Genomic DNA, 19,422 nt, shown 5'->3' on the forward strand with positions numbered 1-19,422 from the left:
GTTACATTGTATAACACAGTGGAAGGGAAGCACACAACATTGGGCATTGAGAAGCTAAGTGTGTCGGGGAGGAATTAAAGAATAAATTTCCCATTCCAATTAAAAGGGGAATTTGTGCAACGTGAACGGAGGCCGGGAACATTATCAATGAGGAAAAGAAAACACACAGGCACAATTACTGAGGCTGGTAGTATGCAATTAAATAGTGCTATTTAGACAGCACTACTCCTCACTAATAAACACTGAACATATAGAGGAGTCAGGCTTTGGATGTACCCCCGAATCTTAACAGCTGGGGGAACAGATGACTGAAAAGTAAACACAAACTCCTGCAAAATGCCTACAAAGGAACATGAGGCAACAAAACGTTACATTTACATAAAAACTAAATTCCAATAAACACTATTATCCACAATCTTAAGCCCTTAAGGCAAAATCAGCACTCCTGCAATAAACAAAGACAACACTTCTGAAAAAAAAGAACATCATAGGTTTTATTGTGAAAGATGTGGGTTCTCAGGGTAGATCCAAATGAATTGTATGTAGGGCAAGCAACACACTACTCCCACACTGTATTAAAGCATGTTTGAGTCATCACCCTCCCTCTCTGCAGCCCAAGTCATACTGTGTGCGGGAAGAGCGGAACACACTGGCATTCTCAAAAATGTACACTTAAAAGCTTTAAGCTAGCAACAAGTCGAAATGTGTCAGAGAAGTAATACGAGTGGAAATCAATCGGCGGATGAGTCCTTTTTATTCGTGTCAACCCTTCTTACATTTTCAGAATATCTCAAACATCAGATACTAGAATAAACTCCTAACCCTCCCTGTTCTCTCCCTACCTTCTTCATTTTTATGACTATGCCTGCTCCTTGTACTGGTGGTGCAGCATGAGCACATCTTCCTGGGAGACCCTGGTCCATCCCTCACTGTGGACATGGTACAGGTTGACCTGCCCTCCACTGTATGCGTCACGGTATGTGGCCTGGTAGATGGCGCGGCGACCAAGCTCGCAGGCCTCCTCCACGGACAGATCTTGCCTTAGGCCACTGTCCATCACACCGTAGGCGTACATGGAGCCTGAGCCAACAGCGAACAGGTCGCCGCACACCCGGTTTCCCTCTGAGTCGACGTAGTACAACCCTGAGGAGAGAGGACAAAAGGTTGGTCAAGGGGGCGGGAAGACAAACGGAAGAGGGAGGAAATCTTGTAAAGGGAGTTGTGTTTGTAGCAAAAGCACCCTCCTTTCTCCTGACTCAGGTGTAGAGCTTTGTCAGAAAAACTGAGATGGTGTACGTATAAAACTGCCGCTCTCATATAAACAAACACACAAACTTGGAAGCGCACACACTCCAGGTCCTCCAGAGAGAAAATATGAACAGCTGCAACCTCTCCAAGTGAAGAAAGGCTGGCAGATATTAACAGCTGCATCCTCTTCAAGTAAAACCAACCGGCCACAGAACCTGCTGACAAGGCACGGGCCACATCGCTGTCTGCCCAGGGGCCCTGCTCCAGGCCTTATTGATCCCTGCAAACACGCCAAAAATTAACTATCGACCCGCAACCTGAGCTGTACAGGTAACTGCACCTCGCACCTCAAGGGGGAGAAAAAAAAACCCAGCAAATCCTGTGGACATCTGACGAGTACAGCACATTCATCTCTTTCCACACATGCACACACTTTCTTCTGCACAGACATTTCTTTCATCTCCACACATACGCACACTTGAATGACACATGGAGGCTCGAGTTCACTCCACACAAAAACCAACCAAAAATGTAATCCCACATGCACTGCAGACCCAAAATGCTCTGATGGACCTGTGAGGGACAGTTTGCGCCACACCACGCTCCGTGGACACATGCGAGACATTTTGTTCCGCGCTGTGACACACTCACTACGCCTGATCCCAGAGTGACGTGGAATGGGTGACTAGCACCAGCCTGTGAGCTCGCCCACAGTCTGCCTGCAGATGGTAAAAAGACAGCCAGCAGAAAAGGCATGTTTTTCATCACACTTCACCAAGTGAAACCTGTGAAAATGATACTCACACGGAGAGATACAGCAACACATGTATCTAAATTGCTTAATATCCACAGCTATCGCTCATATCTCACATTAAAAAACACTTCAAACTGCCCTCAGATTGCACATCCTCGCCTACTGAGTTTCTCGGCTAAAGCAGCGACAGTCTATTAGGGGAGAGAGCCACTTGCCACAACTGGCAAATTGAAGCTTCCTCAGCCTGTCGTTCGCTTGCCACAATAGTAATCCAGTGCCTGCCTATGCATGGGGTAATTTGCCATTCTGAGACCTGCCTGTTCCTCTTGAAAACGGCAAGGCACTCGTTAAAAACATAATAGTCAGGGGTAGAGAGAGTTGTAAAGGCGGCCTCTTGTGTTGAGTAGTGCGCTTGTCGGAGGTGGATGAGGACTATTCAGTAGGTCCAAGTTTAGAAGCAGAGCAGCACCAAAAAACACTTTGCCAAACCCATTCCTTTCCATAGGCACCTGGGGTCTTTGTAGAACCCTATGCCAGATCAATTAACACTCTCTGCATCTTGAAAACATGCGTAGAAAAACACAAGGAATCCATAAGGGCCACTTAAAGCAGAAGCGGGTTCCAGGCTGCCTGGATGGTTAGGCGTTGCACCAGTGGCGGCCAAGTGAGGCTCCTTCCACTTCATTGATCAACTGACAGGTGCGTAAGGAGCCTTTTCTGAACAGAGGCCTGTGCAGCTGGCTGGACTGACAGCCTTTAGAGGCCGTTGAGGAGCACAGAGATGTGAGATGGGTGGCTGACAGAAAATGGGTGTATTTTTGTCCGTCATCTGTCCTTCCCACTAAATTTCACCCCTGGTTTAGGAGTACAAAGAGAGCAGTGGTTGTACTGCCAGGCAAAAAAAAAAAAACTATTACATCACTCTCCTGGGAGTGGCGGTAAAACTGACTGCCACATGGGTCTCATTTCATACACTTTTATTCTTTGTCATCATGGGTGCTTCATCCAATTTAATCACATAAAGGAACCCTTCCTGCCCTTGTGGGGGAGAAGAAGGGATGCTGCTGCGTAGAGTATAGCCACTCTTCTCTGTCAATTACAAAGCCACTACAGAGTTATCAGGAATTAACTATACACTGATTACAAGTGTCATAACATTTAATGTTATAACAAAGAGACATATTTGACAAGCTCTTCAACACAGCTTTTATTTGATTTATTTAGCATGCAGCTTAAGACACTCCATCAGGGGAATAAGTGCTCTTGACATGATTGTAGCCAGCTAATGAGCTTCCCACCTAATCGGGATTGATTTAATTTACATGACATTTACCTCTCCATTCAATCATCAGCATTGAGGGCCATGGCAAAGCTCCCACACCTATTGAACTTATAAAGGGATCATTATTTCCCCAATTGATTGCTCGAGATTTAACACGTGTCATTTAGGTTTGTTGGCATAACGGGCGGGCTGTTGTTGTTCACACAGCCCTGTGTGCTTTCCAGACAAAGCCAGCATCGATCTCAGCAGGTGCATGGGCATTATGCATGCGACCCAATTGTCCAGGGCTGAGACCCAACGTCCATCATCCAGCCGCGCTTTCTCTGGCCCGCACTCCCAGCCTCATCGATTTCCCATTACTGTGTCACTGTGGCAGCCTCCTTAAGCACACGTTCTGTGATGTACGGCCTCACACTGCGAGGCATCAAAAACTCACAGCTTTAAGTACAGTGAGGGGCAGAGCAAGAGAAAGGCTGCAGTGCCATCTCGTGGGGATCTCTGGAAACTACAAATGTGTGTCTACCTCAATGAAACCGAACACATTCTAAAAAAGCAACATGAATAGACGGATCTGGATGAAAAACAATGAAGAACAGAAGGAAACAAGACAAAACTTTAAAATGATTCAAAACAGCCCTGTAAGTGTAAACGCTCTGTTTTCATATCAAGACAGATGACTAAAGTTTGGACTTCGGTTGAACAGCTTAGCTCTCAGTTTTGGAAGTGATGATGACTGCCATCATATAATCTTCTTGTTTGCAACTAAATTACCAGATTTAACATCATTAAAAGCTTCAAATATAACAGAGCTGTTTATTATGCACATTGTTTGAGCTTAAACAAAAATTCAAATGCAAAAACACAAACCACATGCCTAAATTGGGCAGGTAATGCATGCACACTTTTGCCTCAGAGACAAAATATATTAGTGATCACTTCATACACTGTATATAAGAGTTAGGAGAAAGAATCAATGCAGCATAGCATCACAATATTTTGCATGGTGATATTATATCGATTCATGGCGCCATGTAAGCATATTTTTATTATATTAATAGCAAATGTGTTTTTTTAAATTGCTGAAGGGGTTGCATAATTCATCTTGAACAAGTTGCATTGTTAAAAATTACTGCAGTCTTCCATACGTGTTTGTGTCCAGTTAAGTTCAATTAGACTGACATACCAACAGTTTAGATTGTGAGATGCATGCAGCCTTTTGCAGGGTTTTACTTTTATCACAGTGTTGGTCAGTCTGGGGGCTTGACTCACATTGTATAGAAATATAAAGACTGTGAGATGAATAGACTAAGAAGGTTTTCTTATTTGACAAAACAGTTCTTGATTTAGTTTAATTTTGTGGACATAATATGCAGTTAAAAAGTTCAATCGCAATATATTGTATTGCAATTCTCAGCGTATCCCAAAATGTTTAGAATCGCAATAATATTGTATAGTGACTCAGGTATCGTGATAATATCATATAGTAGGGCCTCTGGCGATTCCCACCCATACTGTATATAAACATGGGCAAAGTCTAAGTGACATCACCCATTGGTTTCTGACCCACTGTCTTGAAAGCTCATCCATGGTGGGTGTCATTATGGAAATGTTGACCATCAAACTTTTGTTCAACCTAACAGACAAAGGGTTGAATCTGAGGCGGGCCCCAATTCTCCTGGCCAGCTGCTACAACACGCTATAGTCATTGTAACAGCCATGGTTTGAATCTGACTTCCGGCCTTTGCTGCGTATCTTCCCCCACTTTCTCCTACCAACACTTCCTGTCTCTGTTCAGCTGTCCTATCAAATAAAGGCAAGGCAAATGTGCCAACAAAAATGTTAAGCATTGACCATACTACATGCTTGAGGTCTGATCAAAATCTAATTTTTTTTCAAGAGCATAAAAGTTATCTTTGAAAATTCTAGTCTGTAAGACTTTTCATTGTTTATCAGAATTCTGATATGTTTATACATATTTTATTATATCGTCTTTTATCCTATTAAAAGTCACAATATGGGGCGCTGATTGTGCAGTGGTTAGTGCACGCACCCCATGTATGGAGGCTATGGTCCTCCATGTAATACCCTACTCTCTCTCCCTGATTTCCAACTCTATACACTGTCCTATCTCTCCATTTAAGGCACAAAAAGGCCAAAAAATCTCAAAAAAAAAAAAAAAAAAAAAAGTCACAATATAACATTTAAAAATTAAATACAGCCTCTAAAACATGTCTATATGTGGAAATTATTGAAGTGGATCCTTAACTCTATACAAAACCATAAATTGGTCAACCTGTTAGCAGCTGTAGTTGTTTTACTAGTTATATCATAAACTCAAATAGGCCATATATGCATTTCATGATTTTCTATTATTTTTACCTGGACCTCTCTTGTCCCAGCCACACACCATGGTTCCCATGCTCAGTCCCATGCCCTTGTACTGGTACACCATGTTAGCAAGCAGTTTGGAGGCTGCTGCCACAGAGATGCGCTCCTTGTTACGAAGCTCATAGATGCGGCACTGGCGGGCCAGCAGGCGCTCCCAGAAGCTGCAGTCTGCGGCTCCTCCAGCCATGGTACCCAGCAGGTAGGGATTGATCTCGATCACCTTCTTCACTGTCTGTGAGGCGATGTAGGAGCCAGCTGTCGCCCGAGAGTCCACCGCCACAATGACACCATGCTGGAACTGAAAGAGGCAACAGCAGGTCAAGTATGTGTAAGAGAAGCACAAACACTGATAAATCTGTGAGCACGATGTACACAGCAATATGTCTCTAAACCCCTCTTATATCTGTTCAGACAAAGCAAAAATGTGCTTTTGCTCTTCAGCTGTCAGAGAGAAAAATATATATTATTCAGCTCTGTCATAAAGCTGCTTATTTCCTCAAAAAGCTCTGTATCGCTAAACTGACAGGCATAACAGTATAGCGCTGAAGTAAAAGTAAAAACAACAGAAATGGCCAGCAAGAAAGAGATGTCTGCTGAGGAGGGTTTCATCTAACACTCTCTGGGATTAAGGGATAAAGATGGTGTTATTTTATCTTTGCTTTTTATCAACAAATCCCCTGAAGAGACAAACATCAACTACAGGGATCTTGCTCAGTATTTACTCTGCGCTGCCAGAGGAAAACACTACACTGTTCTCACTGTAATAAAATGAAATGTCATCCAAACACATAGTTCTCCTTTATGTGTTTTTAATAGTTTTGGACCCAGTGGGGTTCTCAGACACAGGAGATCTTATATCAGGCTTTACACAATCTTGTTAGTAGCATGAATTTATTGTTGGCTTGCTGAGAATAGCAAAATAGTGTTATCCATCCTTTATCTAAGTTGAATGTAATGACACGTCATTCCGGTTTAAGGTTTATTTTAAATCTTAGTCACACAAATAAGCTGTCTTGACCATTAAAAACTCAATTCAATCTTTGTTGACATGATAAATTAGGGTTTTAGGAGTGCCACCTCTTTATTTCCAAAACGATTGTCACAACAGTTGTTGATTTGTTATGAGGTCAACTCAATCACAGGAAGTTTTTTTAGTACTTCTCACATGGACAAATAATTAATGTGTAAATGTAATTCATTTAGATCCCGGAATAAACTGGTTGTTAACTCCTTGCAAAAGCAAACCATGATACATCAACACTGAATGTAATAACCAACATTAGACACGTTACATGAACCAAAGGTGTACAATCAAAGAACAATAGTATGAATAGTTACTAGAGTTAATAAATAATTCCAAATGGTTTTGCATTCATACAAAAGATGAAGTACACAACATCTCACTAATAGTGTTAAATAAGTGTGCAATATTAACCTTAAAAACAAAAAACAGTGCAATTATATAATGTGAAAAATGTATGCAATAACCTCAGGTGCAATAAGAGATGTAGAAAGTTAGAGACAAGAAAACTTATTCATTTCATTGTACCGTGTTCCCCTTTGTATTATATCTTTGCTTTAATACAGTGTATAGCTTGTGTACAGTTTATTTTAAATCACTTAGCTGTTACTACAACTTATTTTTTTGTACTTTTCTATTCTTTTTTTTTTCTTATGTTATTCTATTTTATATATAATTTTAACTTTTTTTGTAGAAGCTGACTCAGGGAGAAACGCACATGTACCTGTACCTGTGCAAATGGCAATAAACATCTATTCTAATATGCATATCTCCCCTTTACCTTCATAGACATGCAAAAACTGACAGCTCTTTACATTAAATGTTTTTATAAACAATACAAAAACAGAGCACCTGTGCGGTAATAGTACATATATCCAACTAGAACCGGATTTAAGCCATGTTTAGATTTTTTTTTTTTAGACAAAACACATGAAACTCAAAGCTTTGTTAAGTATCTGTCATGTGTACAATGAGAAAGCGCTTTGTAGCCACGTTAGCATGCTAAAGCTAGCATGCTATCGCTGGACATTGTACGTTTGTGCCGTTAGAGTTTAAGGCCCAAACTATTTGCCAAAGGCCAATTTAGACATTATTACACATTGTTTTGCTTTGTGTTGCCAGGCATATACAAAAAAACACACTCAAAATACGTACTTTGAATGCTAAGGTGGTGGTTCCATGCAGAAACTCTATTTTCCTCTCGACACCGTCGTCGTCCCCGGCTAACAGCGGGTTTTTAACCGAGAAACTGAGCCCGTCTCCCGGCGTAGAGTCGAAGCCCACCCCGCTCTGTCCGGGCCCACATCGAAAACTAAAAGGCTGACATTTATCAAAAGAAAAATCCGCACAATCACTGTTTAACACACTAGCAAGAGCCATCTTTGAAACTGTCTGAGGATGATCAAGCAACTTCCGCCGTTTAAGGACAAAATGATTGAGTCAAAACCCAACAGCGCCCCCTGTGGTCGTGGCGGACTGAATTGTAGTGGTGTATATTTACAGTCTATGGTGTAGACATTGATAAAAGGTGATACAAACTTTTACTTTGACAAACTAAAATAACGGCTCAGGATTACAACAATTTGAACTTTTATGTCTATTAAGGAATTGTGATCCTAACACTATTCTAGAAAGCTGTTAAAAGTAGGCTAAATAAACTCAAACAATGATCTGATTCTACACTATTTCTATATTACCTCATATAAGCACCACTTTTCCTCATTATCCTGAAGCAGCTTATTTGATTAGTCTTTTTCTTTCCTCTGCTACCTTCTCTCTCCTTTTCATGTCTCTATAATATTCCTCTTTCAGATCCTCTCTCGCTCTTCGGCTCCATCCCTGAGCTGTGATGTGAAAGAGGTCCACGTTGTTCCCTGAGTATGCATCCCTGTGAGTGGCCCTGAATACTGCTTCTCTTGCCAAAGAGATGGCCTCTTCTTTACTTAGACACCACCTCAACCCTCTATCCAGGACTCCATAAGCATAAGGAGAGCCTGAACCCACAGAAAAGACATCCCCCTGCAGTCGGGCTCCATCACTGCACACATATATTAACTTTGGACCACTGTTAGTGGATGCAGTAACTCCCTTATCCCAGCCACACAGTGTAAGAGCAACACACACTTCAGTTCCTTTAAAGGGATGCAGCATAAAAGATAGGAGCTTAGCAGTGCCACATATTGAAAGGCGACGTCTGTGCCGCAGTTGGTAGAGTCTGATCTCTCTGGTCAGAATTCTCTCCCACAGCATGCAGTCTGCACCACTCCCAGAGGAGGTGACCACTAAATGGGAATGAATTGGAGTTATCTTATGAACAGCTGGGCATGCAACAAGCCCCCCAGCACTGGCACGTGTGTCTGCAGCTGCGATGACCCCACCTTGGAAGACAAATCCAAGGGTAGTTGTTCCGTGAGACAGTGGAAAAGGCCTACGGACCATCGCTGAATATTTTGCTGGTGGAGAAGGTAAAGGCCTGTGGTTGAAAGATGCAGAGTTAGGTAAAGTTGGAATAAAAAAATCCATCGGGATCCCACCATTTCCCTCAGATTTCTTTGGTTTCCTCAATCCAAAGGTGTAATTGTCTGTTAAATGAATAGATGAGATTGAATCTTCAAAAGGAGAGGTAGGAAACCACTTGGCATGCACAGGGGTGTCTGTGAAACCACAAATATCTTCCAAAGCCATGGCTAAATTAAGTAATATCCACAGGGTATATGTATGACTGCTGCATGTATTTCAATGTTGAATGCACTGGTCTGTCTAAAACACCAAGACAACGCTTTTATAGCCATCCCAAATATGACACCTTGCAGAAACACACAAGCACAGCCAAAGCCATCAAGTTGACTGAAGTGAAAATGTATCCTCTTTCTGCTGTGAAAGTAATAACTAGAGAAGCCACTATCTGCAAACCTCATTTCTGCTGAGTGTCCAAGTTATCTTGGTAACTGGGTGAAATTGTAAACTATATCTTTCAATGTGATTTCAGTTTGAGTTCAGAGGAAAGCTACAAGCAGCAACAACATAAGTGATTTTCTGTAAACCAGTTTTCCAAACTGTGAAATATCATCAATGAGACAAAAAGATGCATGACAAAAAGTTTCCAAAATAAACTGGGCTTTCAGTGAACTTATCTGTAATAACAAATATTTGAATGTTGTGTCACATTTCAAATAGCCTAAATAGGAAATTACATGAGGATTAAATATTGAGGATCAGTGAAGTAAAGTTTAACTGAGTGCATAACAATTAGATGTTTTTCAAAACAAGTGGACAAAAGATTTATTTATGACTATTCCTTCAGAATATGAGGGACAAAAAATGACTAAAGTATAAATAAATAAATGCATATATATAATTTACATATATACTTTTCCTCTTACAACCTGGACACAGAATAAATAGATGTGTAAATGTAAAAATACGGAAATAAATTAATAACTCAATTAATGTGGAAATGTATGCATTGATACATATATAACTGTAGAAATACGCTAATAAATGAATAAATACATGTAAAAATATATAAATAGCCTTTTTCGTTAACAAAGTGTATTTATTATTTATTCATTGATGTATTGTTTTCAGCATTTATATATTTATTTATATATTTGTTGATGCATTTATGTAATTATTTATTTATTTATACATTATTGTATGCATTTCTCCCAACATTTATTTATTTATACTTCAGTCATTTTTTGTCCCTCATATCAGAAAGTTGCAACATATTTGAAAAAAAATCGTCTTTAAATGTTAATAGAAAGTTTAAAAAAAAAAAAAAAAAAAAAAAAAAGACATGTTAATATCAATCAACCTGTTGAGTTGAATATTCATAAACTGGGGACCGAAGGTTCTTAGCTATCGCGGTAACTCACGTAATGTGGAACTGAGGTACTCGCAGAGCCATTTTGGCTCTAAACAGCTTTGTCGCCCAATGAGCTCGTATGTCGTTGCAGATCCAATATGGCGTCAGTTTCCTCGGGAGCAACTAGACTATCCATTCAGTCGGCTAAAACCATGGCGTCCGGCAGTACGGGGAGCAGAGTGTCCTGCGGGAGAGATTTGAATTGTGTGTCGGAGGTAGCAGATACGTTAGCCGCGGTCGCCAAACTTGGGTGAGGAGAGTGCTGCACTCTGGAAGTCGTTTTGTTATTAGAAATGGGCTGGTTTTCTGGCATACTGTCAGTGAGTGGGTCTGCTAGCATTGTGCCTGCTGATGCTAAGCTAGCCTGTAAATTACCAACACGTGCACAATCACAGTGATGCTTGACACTGGTTTGTAACACTTTATACAGCCTGCTTGTTCAAACTCGTATCTGTCTAGAGAACAAATACCACCTCTGTTAAACATTATAAACTAAATGGATATATTTTTTTAAAATCATGTGTTTTTTTGTCCTCTGTCTTGCAGGTTTGACTTCCTCTGCATGCCCCTGTTCCACTCGAGGTTCAGGAGAGAGTTTGTGTCGGAGCCCGCTAAAACCAGAGCCGGTGCCCAGACCCGATCAGACCTGCTGTTGTGTGGAAGAGGTCAGTGTTTCTCCCCTCTCATCAGAAGAAAAGATACTATTCATTTACTGTGCGCTCTCTATAGATATACCCTCAGGATGCTGCATGTATAGGGCCCTGTCACACTATTAAATAAAAGATATTGTACAACTGGTTTAGCATCTATGCAAAATAAAGTAATAGAAATGAGCTCCTAATTGATTTGAATGCTTCCTTCATTACTGACAATTGTACAGTTTATAATTGTGCGCTGTCATTGTCAAACACTTTCCATTACTGCACTTGATATATAAGTTTAAGGGACTGGTCGTACTTTTATGTTCAAGTTACTTTTTTTGTCCCAAATAAGTTGTCTTGGTTTGTCGAAACCACGCTATTATGTACATTTACATTCAAAATTTAAAAGAAAAGACCACTGACTTTTTCAAGGATAAATGGTAAACTCTACCCCCCCCCCCCCCCCCCCAATCGTTCCCCTATTTTTTACACAATCCTGCTTCATTTCATCTAGGTCATGACAGGGATTTAGTGTCCTACAATTAGAATACAGAAATGGGAGCTATAAAGCCACAAAGCTCAGTCAAAAGATCAAACTATTTATTTAAATTTAATATACAGGAAACAGACAAGAGACAGTACAATAGATTAGTTAAAAAAACTACATCATAGTAGATAACAGTTGGTTGACAAATCTTAGAAAAGTGAAGGAGTAGTAATTGTGGTTTATTTGTTATGATGCATTTTTGATTTTTCTATTGTGACACCAGATCTCTAGACCAGCACTAAGCGAGTCAGTGGTATCACTGTGATACCACTGACTCGAAGCATTTCATCAAAGATTCGTCTGTCTCCCTCACCCTTAATATCAACATTTAAGTCACACAATGAAACACAAGCATGTTGTCATTGAGAGCTTCAGTGACTCCCTGGTCTGACATCTTTTAGTTATGTTTTCTCTATCCATTATGTGTTGAATAGATTGGAATACTCTTATTGTCGGGAAGCTCTCTCCATGGATCGACGCAGATTCAGAAATCGAGACAGAACGCAGAAACTCAGAGGCGGTATGTACTGCAATTTGGTTTCTTTACACCTTTGCTGATTTTGTTGCTGTCAAGGATTTTTTGATCCAAAAATCATTTGGCATCTGTGGATATACTGTATCTAGTTCATTCTCTCTCTCTGACCTCTCAGTGCATCTCTTTGTATAATCCACCTGGTTCCTTCATTATTGTCCTCGTCTCTCTCTCCAGGCTCTGGCACAGGAGCTAAACTTCTCAGCCTACCTGGGTCTGCCTGTCTTTATGATCCCTATAAAGGGCCCTCATAATGCCAATCTTGCTCGCCTGCTGCTAAACCACATCCACACTGGACACCACACCTCAAATGTAAGAAGAACAGAATTAAAGAGTTCAGCATGAACATGTAGATTTGTTATTATAAAGCAAAGAAGCCAGACAAAGAGCTGACTTCTGTTTTCCTCCGTGTGTGATTAGTTCTGGATTCGTGTCCCGCTGATGGCTCCAGAGGACATGCGCGAGGATCTGATTGAGAACGAACCGCAGACTTGCATTGACGATACAAGTGTGGAGGAGAAGACTTGGAGCTGGTTAGTTTCACACAGTCCACTTCCCGAGCAGCCGAGTGCTGTCTGCATGCTAAAACAGCTCTTATTGATTTCCTTTTAAATCCTGATGCATCGTGTTTACTTGCCTCTGGTCTTTTAGGTGGCACTCATTGAGAACCCTTTGTGATTACAACAAGAGGATCTGTCTCGGTGAGAGGACACACTGTGAAGGAACAGCCTGTGGCAAAGTCAGTGCATTAAGAAATAATTATGGTGTAGTCCTCCTCTGAAAACGTGCTTTCTGTTTGTATTCCTGAAGCTATTGAAGTTGGAGCTGACATGCCATCAGAAGCTGTGATCGATAAGTGGCTCGGGGAACCTATCAAAGCAGCTGTACTTCCCACCAGCATCTTTCTCACCAATAAGAAGGGCTTCCCTGTGTTGTCAAAAGCCCATCAGCGAATCATCTTCTCTCTCTTCAAGGTACAATCCAGTAGATTCAACCATAATAAATCACCTGCCAAATGAGAAAGTGCTTCATTACAAGTCTCATTTCTCAGTTGGAGGCCCAGTTCATCTTCACTGGAACCAGTCGCCACACTGAGAAGGACTTCCGATCCTATCTGCAGTACCTGGAATACCTCAACCAGAACCGTCCTGCACCCAACGCCTACGAGCTCTTTGCCAAGGGTTACGAAGACTACCTGCAGTCTCCCCTCCAGGTGAGGAAGTCTCATTTGTGTTTAAGTATCTTAAATATATGAACACGTGTGTGATTGTTGTCCTTTTGTTGATGGAAGACTGAAGGTATGTTTGTCCTTCCTCCGTTCAGCCACTCATGGACAACTTGGAGTCTCAAACGTATGAAGTGTTTGAAAAGGATCCTATAAAATATTCTCAGTACCAACAGGTAAGGCCATCGCACACAGCTGCTGCCACTCCCCTTTTAAGAACATTTCACAGTATTTGAACACAAAAGAACAACTGTTCTTTCAAGAGAGAGATTGTCCATCAGGTCGGGTAGGACAAAATAAAGATACAGCAATATATCTATCCTGGTAAAAATTGTTATTGTGGGCCATGTGTCCTGTTTCGTGAGTTACCCTACGACTCCCACCACTACTACAAGACCGTCATGCAAAAACAATGTTTATTTGCTGTTTTAAAGTCACCCAACAGACCCACTGAGGGGACACAAGAATTGTTGATGCCAGGCTGGGCCCATTGAGCTTCTTACAAACTGCTCTAACTCTTTTACATGTATGAACAGATATGCTCCTGTTTTAACTCATAAGTCAGGTTTATATCGATCTGAAGTCGGTTCATTACAGTTGCAGTTCACTCTTTGAGTTGTGAGTCTAAAATGATCATTAAAGACTGAAGATCTGTTTTGATGAAGTCAACTTTGAAGTCAAAGGAAAAATTGTACTTACTGAAGACTGCCTTATCTACAGGAGACCCACTGGTCTGACTCAAGAGAAAAAACATTTGGTATTATAGTTGTTCTTATATCCATTATTACTTTTTAATTCTGTCTTAATCATCTCCCCCTTAATCAACAAATGATTAAACAGACGAGCTAGAGGGACACTCATATTAAAGTGTTTTTTTTGTGTACCAAATGGAAAAAACATACATTTAGTCTTAGTTTAATGTAGCCTATTGACAAGAATCAATCACTAAATGTGTTGCTTCTTACCATATTGGTAAGTGAAAAAACAATGCAGTGAAAACTAAGGGTTTTGCTCTCAAGCTCTGCTCACCTACATTGAGTTCATTGTTTGAATTTTTTATTCACAAATTCATACTCGTAACATAACTTTATTTGAAACAACCTGACTTGCTGTTGGTTTCTGCTTTCAGTGAAATGTTCACTTGTTTACCATTTGCACAGTTATTCATACTTTGGTCTTTGTGTCTACAGGCTGTATATAAATGTCTACTTGACAGAGTTCCAGAGGAGCAGAAAGACACTAATGTTCAGTAAGTAGCTGTGCCCTGTGCCTGAATATTGACAATGAAAACACCAAGTTTTATGTAAAGTATGAAAATACTGATCACTGTGTTAACATTTCTGTAACATATGGGAGGACATAGTTTATGATGTTAAAACTCCAGCCATAAGATATGTCATGGAGAAGTGATTGCAGCATCCTCAAAATACTCTTGTCTCTTCCTTACAGGGTGTTGATGGTGTTGGGAGCCGGTAGGGGTCCACTGGTCAATGCGTCGCTGCGTGCTGCCAGACAGGCAGACAGGAAGCTGAAGGTGTATGCTGTGGAGAAAAATCCCAATGCTGTAATCACGTGAGTGAACCACTACTCTTTATGCTCATGTAGGAAATAATCCACTGCTCAGTATTTACTAATGTGTATAGTTCTATCATTTAAACATACCAGGAAAAATCATGACGTTGGGAAAGTTTTCAACCTTTTGATGTGATCAGTTATGAGATGTGAGTTGTGTATCTGTGGAGTGGAGCCTTGAAATGATGACGATAAATGTTGATGTGATTGTGTCTTTGATCAGCCTGGAGAACTGGCGCTTCGAGGAGTGGGGCGATCAGGTGACAGTTGTGTCATGTGACATGCGGGATTGGGCTGCACCTGAAAAAGCCGATATCATCGTCAGCGAGCTGCTGGGATCTTTTGGTGACAATGAACTCTCCCCCGAGTGCTTGGACGGAGCGCAGCACTTCCTCAAAGGTACTTCGGTGCTTGTCCTGACTCAGTAATCAGATGTACATACAAACTAACGTTACTCTATTAAACCAACCTATTCTATGACAAAATGATTAATTTGTGAGGGATTATGTGACATGCAGGGAGTATTTGTCTCAAAAAGGTTTTTATTGCCATTTGCAGCACTCTGACTCTTACATGAGGATTTTTTTGCCAGTTTCTAAAGTGTGTGTTAATCTATGTTTGTACACCAAACTGGTATATTAAAGCAGTAATCACTTTCCCCTACACAGTAATGGCGAAGTTCCAAATAATTTGAGGTGTGAACGTTTGATTGAATTCAGAGCTATCATCACTTGCCTACCAATTCAAACATGTTTAAAGCATCAGTCATCCTCCATTACTCTCCATGCTTCTTTGAATCTCAAAACACTTTCTCTTTCCTGCGTCCCATCATGTTACTCTCAGATGACGGAGTGAGCATCCCGTGTTCCTACACCTCCTTCCTGGCTCCCCTCTCCTCCTCCAAGCTTTACAACGAAGTACGGGGTTGTCGGGAACGTGACAAGGACCCAGAGTGCCATTTTGAGACGCCATACGTGGTGCGCCTCCATAACTTCCACCAGCTGGCTGAGCCCAAACCGTGCTTCACCTTCACACACCCCACAAAAGGTAGACACAAACACTCTAAACTGTAATAATATGCCAAGAAAAGAGAACACTTTATAAACCTCGACACAGAGTGTTTTGAATGTTTTTACAACTCTCCCTTTCTTCTTTCAGAAATGAACAATAACCGGTATCAATGCCTCAGGTTCTCAGTGGGATGTAACTCAGTGCTCCACGGTTTTGCTGGTTACTTTGAGACCACGCTGTACAAAGATGTCACTCTTAGTAAGTTATCTTCATAAAGAGTACATAACACACTGCTGGCATTAGATCTACATATGAATGGTTTTATTGTGTGTTTGTGGCAGGTATAAAACCAGAAACACATTCACCTGGGATGTTCTCCTGGTTCCCCATCCTCTTCCCCCTCAAGGTCAGTCCCACAGGCAGTGTACCTGTGCTATTACATTTTTAAGATTTCTTCATTTTGAACTTGCAACAAAAACCCTTAAAAGCCTCCAACTATGTGATTTAAGGCTCATATCCACAATTATACAGATATTAAGACTGTCAGAAATATAGTTATTACAGTTTCAATCAAGTTTTCTGATACTGGCTTTTGGATTGGTTAAGCTTGGACATGTATTATTCAAAGTAGGTAAGAACAGTCACATAGCAGCTATTTGTCATTTTACACAGAACATAAATGTTGTTATTGGACCAGGTATCGATGTCATGTGTAGAGTATGGACTGCAGTTGTCTATGATGCAGGAGTTTAGTTAGTGCAGTTTAATATTTCTGCCACCTGAAAAGATTAGAAGCATTAAGCATTGTTTTCATGGCTTTAAAAAAAAAAAAAAAGAGGACATTTGAGCAAATGTTGCATGTTCTTCTGATCCACTAAACTCAATCATATGGTACATGGTGGTGCTATGGGCGACTTGGTTGATATAACCTAATGTTGCGTCACAATCTGAATAATATCTGCAGGGATGACACTGCTTCTTACTTGGTCACATTTTCTCTTACCATCATTCATCCCTGTCCTCTTCCTCTTCGCCTTAGTATCCAACTGTACATAGACGGGCTAACTGGCTAGTGATGTTTCAAAACACCAATAGTTGTGTGAAGTCAGGGGGAGATCAATCATCATCAATCACAACAATGGATCTGTCAGTCAAAGTGTGAGGTTAGCTACAACAGTCTTGAGAAATGTTCTAAACAGCAGAATGAGTTGCTTGGTATGTCTGCTAGGTTTTTGGGGATGCATATTGAACCTCTTGACTATGATATGCAAAGGCTTTAACCAAAATGGTAATTTGCGTATTAATCCTCCCTGTGCATATAATTGCTCTCAACAGCAACCCATCTCCATATCCCGGGATGATTATGTCACAGTGCGGTTCTGGCGCTGCAACAACGGGAAGAAGGTGTGGTATGAGTGGGCCGTGACCGAGCCCTCCTGCTCTGCCATCCACAATCCAGCAGGACGCTCCTACACCATCGGCCTGTGAAGACGACGCATCAAAACACGCGTCGGCAGGAACACACACGTTACTGTAAGACCTGGTGGCAGTTAAAGTGAAGGTGGCTCTTTTTACATACAGAGTGCAACCTGGGTTTTTAAAAAGCCCAGCGGTGGGCACTTTTGAGCTGGCAGTGAAAGGGTTAATGGGATAAACCAGATATCACGGTGTGTGTTTTTGAGAAGTCTGTTTCAGCAGACGTGGACTTTATCCTGTACACGAAGTGTATCGTTGCTGTGAGAGTTAATGTCAAATGCGCCACTGTTCCTTTCTTTTGTTTTTTACAGTCTGTTTTCTCCTTTTTTGTTCTGGTCGTCTTAGAAAATTCACACTCAATCCTACCGGACCTTTGCCTTGTCAAACACACATTCCATACGATGCACTCACACACATGAGATGCCCCTCTCCTGACACAAAGTGGATCAGAGGAAAGTTACGCAGTTCAGGTCACATGCCCTACTGTTAAAAGGTTATCTAAATCATACCTTCTGTTATTCTGTTTCTGTATGTTTGAACCATGTCAATAAAGACAACCCTGTAATGTTATCCATGTGCTTGGAGGGTTTTTGGGAATCAAAATGTGAACGTTTTAAAATATATATGACTTTAATCATGCACCAACTTCAAACTGACAACAGAAGTGTTTGAATTAAAATTACAAGTGAGATTGCAACTTAAGCTGAAATGATGAAGTTGTCCAGTAGATGTCACTCCAGATGTCAACGTGTTAAGAGGACAAGTAATCAACACTGGCAGGTTAAAGCCCACACTGCACTGACTAATGTATTTAAACCAATAGAGGAACAACTGATACTGATGGGTGTCATGTTTAGATGTGTTTGGTTTTATTGCAAATATTTTACTGTAAATAGAAATTCTCCCTCAAAAATTAGGAAGGAGTGCAGGCTGGTCTGAGGATGAATGGAGGATTGATGTGCTCTCTAGAGTGGGATACAAGGAGGCATAGAAAAAGAGGATTAACTCTAAGGCCAGTTTCTTTTAAACTATTAAAATGCTTTTATTTTCTCACGTCGTGTGGACCTTAGGAAACTATCCCTGACAAACCTGTCAAATATAAAAAACAAACAAAAATCCCACCATGCTGGACACAACATTGTATCGTACAAGTGAGTCTAAAGATGAACCTTTATTCATCCTACAACGGAGAAATGTACAGTGTTACAGCAGCAAAGAGCAAGGATATCCAACAAAAGAAACACTAAACAATTGATTAAAAAAACAAATCTCATGAGCTGTCAAAATCAAATCACACACTTAACCTCCTGACACCAATCTATTGTTTACCCCTCATTCACACAGTCTCTCTTGAAACCTCTTAGAAGTCTGTGAGTGTTGGCCCAGGCGCACGTCCTGTCTGCTCTTATCATGTTGCAGACACTTATTGCACATATCTAACGAGTAACGTTTGCTGAAGACGACACAACTGAGGTCAAAAGAGGATTTTGCCTGTATAAACTTAACATGAAATCTTGATCATGTTAAGCAATTACTTATAGTTATTTGACAATTGTTTTAAATTGACAATAATGTAATTTTTTCTGTTATACTATATTGAGATGTCCACATGCAGCTTTCAGATAATTATTGGTTAAGCTTTTGTGACATTTTGAGGAGTGGTCGAGGAGGACTGGATAGGACTGGACTTAATTGAGTCCATGTGTGGTCCTAGATGTGAAGTTGGCAAATATGCAGATAAGTTGGTGACATCATACTGCCGAAAACCAACCCAATAAATACCTTTATTATTGTTTATTTTAAACATCCCCCCAAAAATATCTGTATTTAAATATGAAGAATTATTAGCTTTAACAT

General features: G+C 40.7%; 3 protein-coding genes across 3 annotated transcripts; 1 reads left to right on the forward strand and 2 right to left on the reverse strand.

The window, feature by feature from the left end:
• Window positions 1–471: 471 nt before the first annotated feature.
• psmb5 (proteasome 20S subunit beta 5) lies at window positions 472–8,101 on the reverse strand. Its single transcript, XM_061044010.1, has 3 exons — window positions 7,849–8,101; window positions 5,664–5,970; window positions 472–1,143 (listed from the first exon to the last, which is right to left on the reverse strand). The coding sequence occupies exons 1-3, from the start codon at window positions 8,071–8,073 to the stop codon at window positions 860–862; spliced, it is 816 nt and encodes a 271-aa protein (XP_060899993.1). The 5' UTR covers window positions 8,074–8,101; the 3' UTR covers window positions 472–859.
• A 137-nt stretch (window positions 8,102–8,238) lies between these two features.
• On the reverse strand, window positions 8,239–9,423 carry psmb11a (proteasome 20S subunit beta 11a). The gene has a single exon (XM_061044009.1). It carries the CDS (start codon window positions 9,376–9,378, stop codon window positions 8,431–8,433), a length of 948 nt encoding a protein of 315 aa, XP_060899992.1. The 5' UTR covers window positions 9,379–9,423; the 3' UTR covers window positions 8,239–8,430.
• Window positions 9,424–10,644: 1,221 nt separating this feature from the next.
• prmt5 (protein arginine methyltransferase 5) lies at window positions 10,645–18,135 on the forward strand. Its single transcript, XM_061044011.1, has 16 exons — window positions 10,645–10,811; window positions 11,108–11,226; window positions 12,184–12,269; window positions 12,459–12,593; window positions 12,702–12,814; window positions 12,933–12,982; window positions 13,092–13,255; window positions 13,333–13,494; window positions 13,605–13,682; window positions 14,697–14,755; window positions 14,956–15,078; window positions 15,302–15,477; window positions 15,922–16,125; window positions 16,237–16,347; window positions 16,431–16,495; window positions 17,425–18,135. The coding sequence occupies exons 1-16, from the start codon at window positions 10,660–10,662 to the stop codon at window positions 17,575–17,577; spliced, it is 1,950 nt and encodes a 649-aa protein (XP_060899994.1). The 5' UTR covers window positions 10,645–10,659; the 3' UTR covers window positions 17,578–18,135.
• The last annotated feature ends 1,287 nt before the right edge of the window (window positions 18,136–19,422 follow it).

Source organism: Labrus mixtus, chromosome 8 (genome assembly GCF_963584025.1).
Source record: "Labrus mixtus chromosome 8, fLabMix1.1, whole genome shotgun sequence".
In the NCBI taxonomy this organism is placed as follows: Eukaryota; Metazoa; Chordata; class Actinopteri; order Labriformes; family Labridae; genus Labrus; species Labrus mixtus.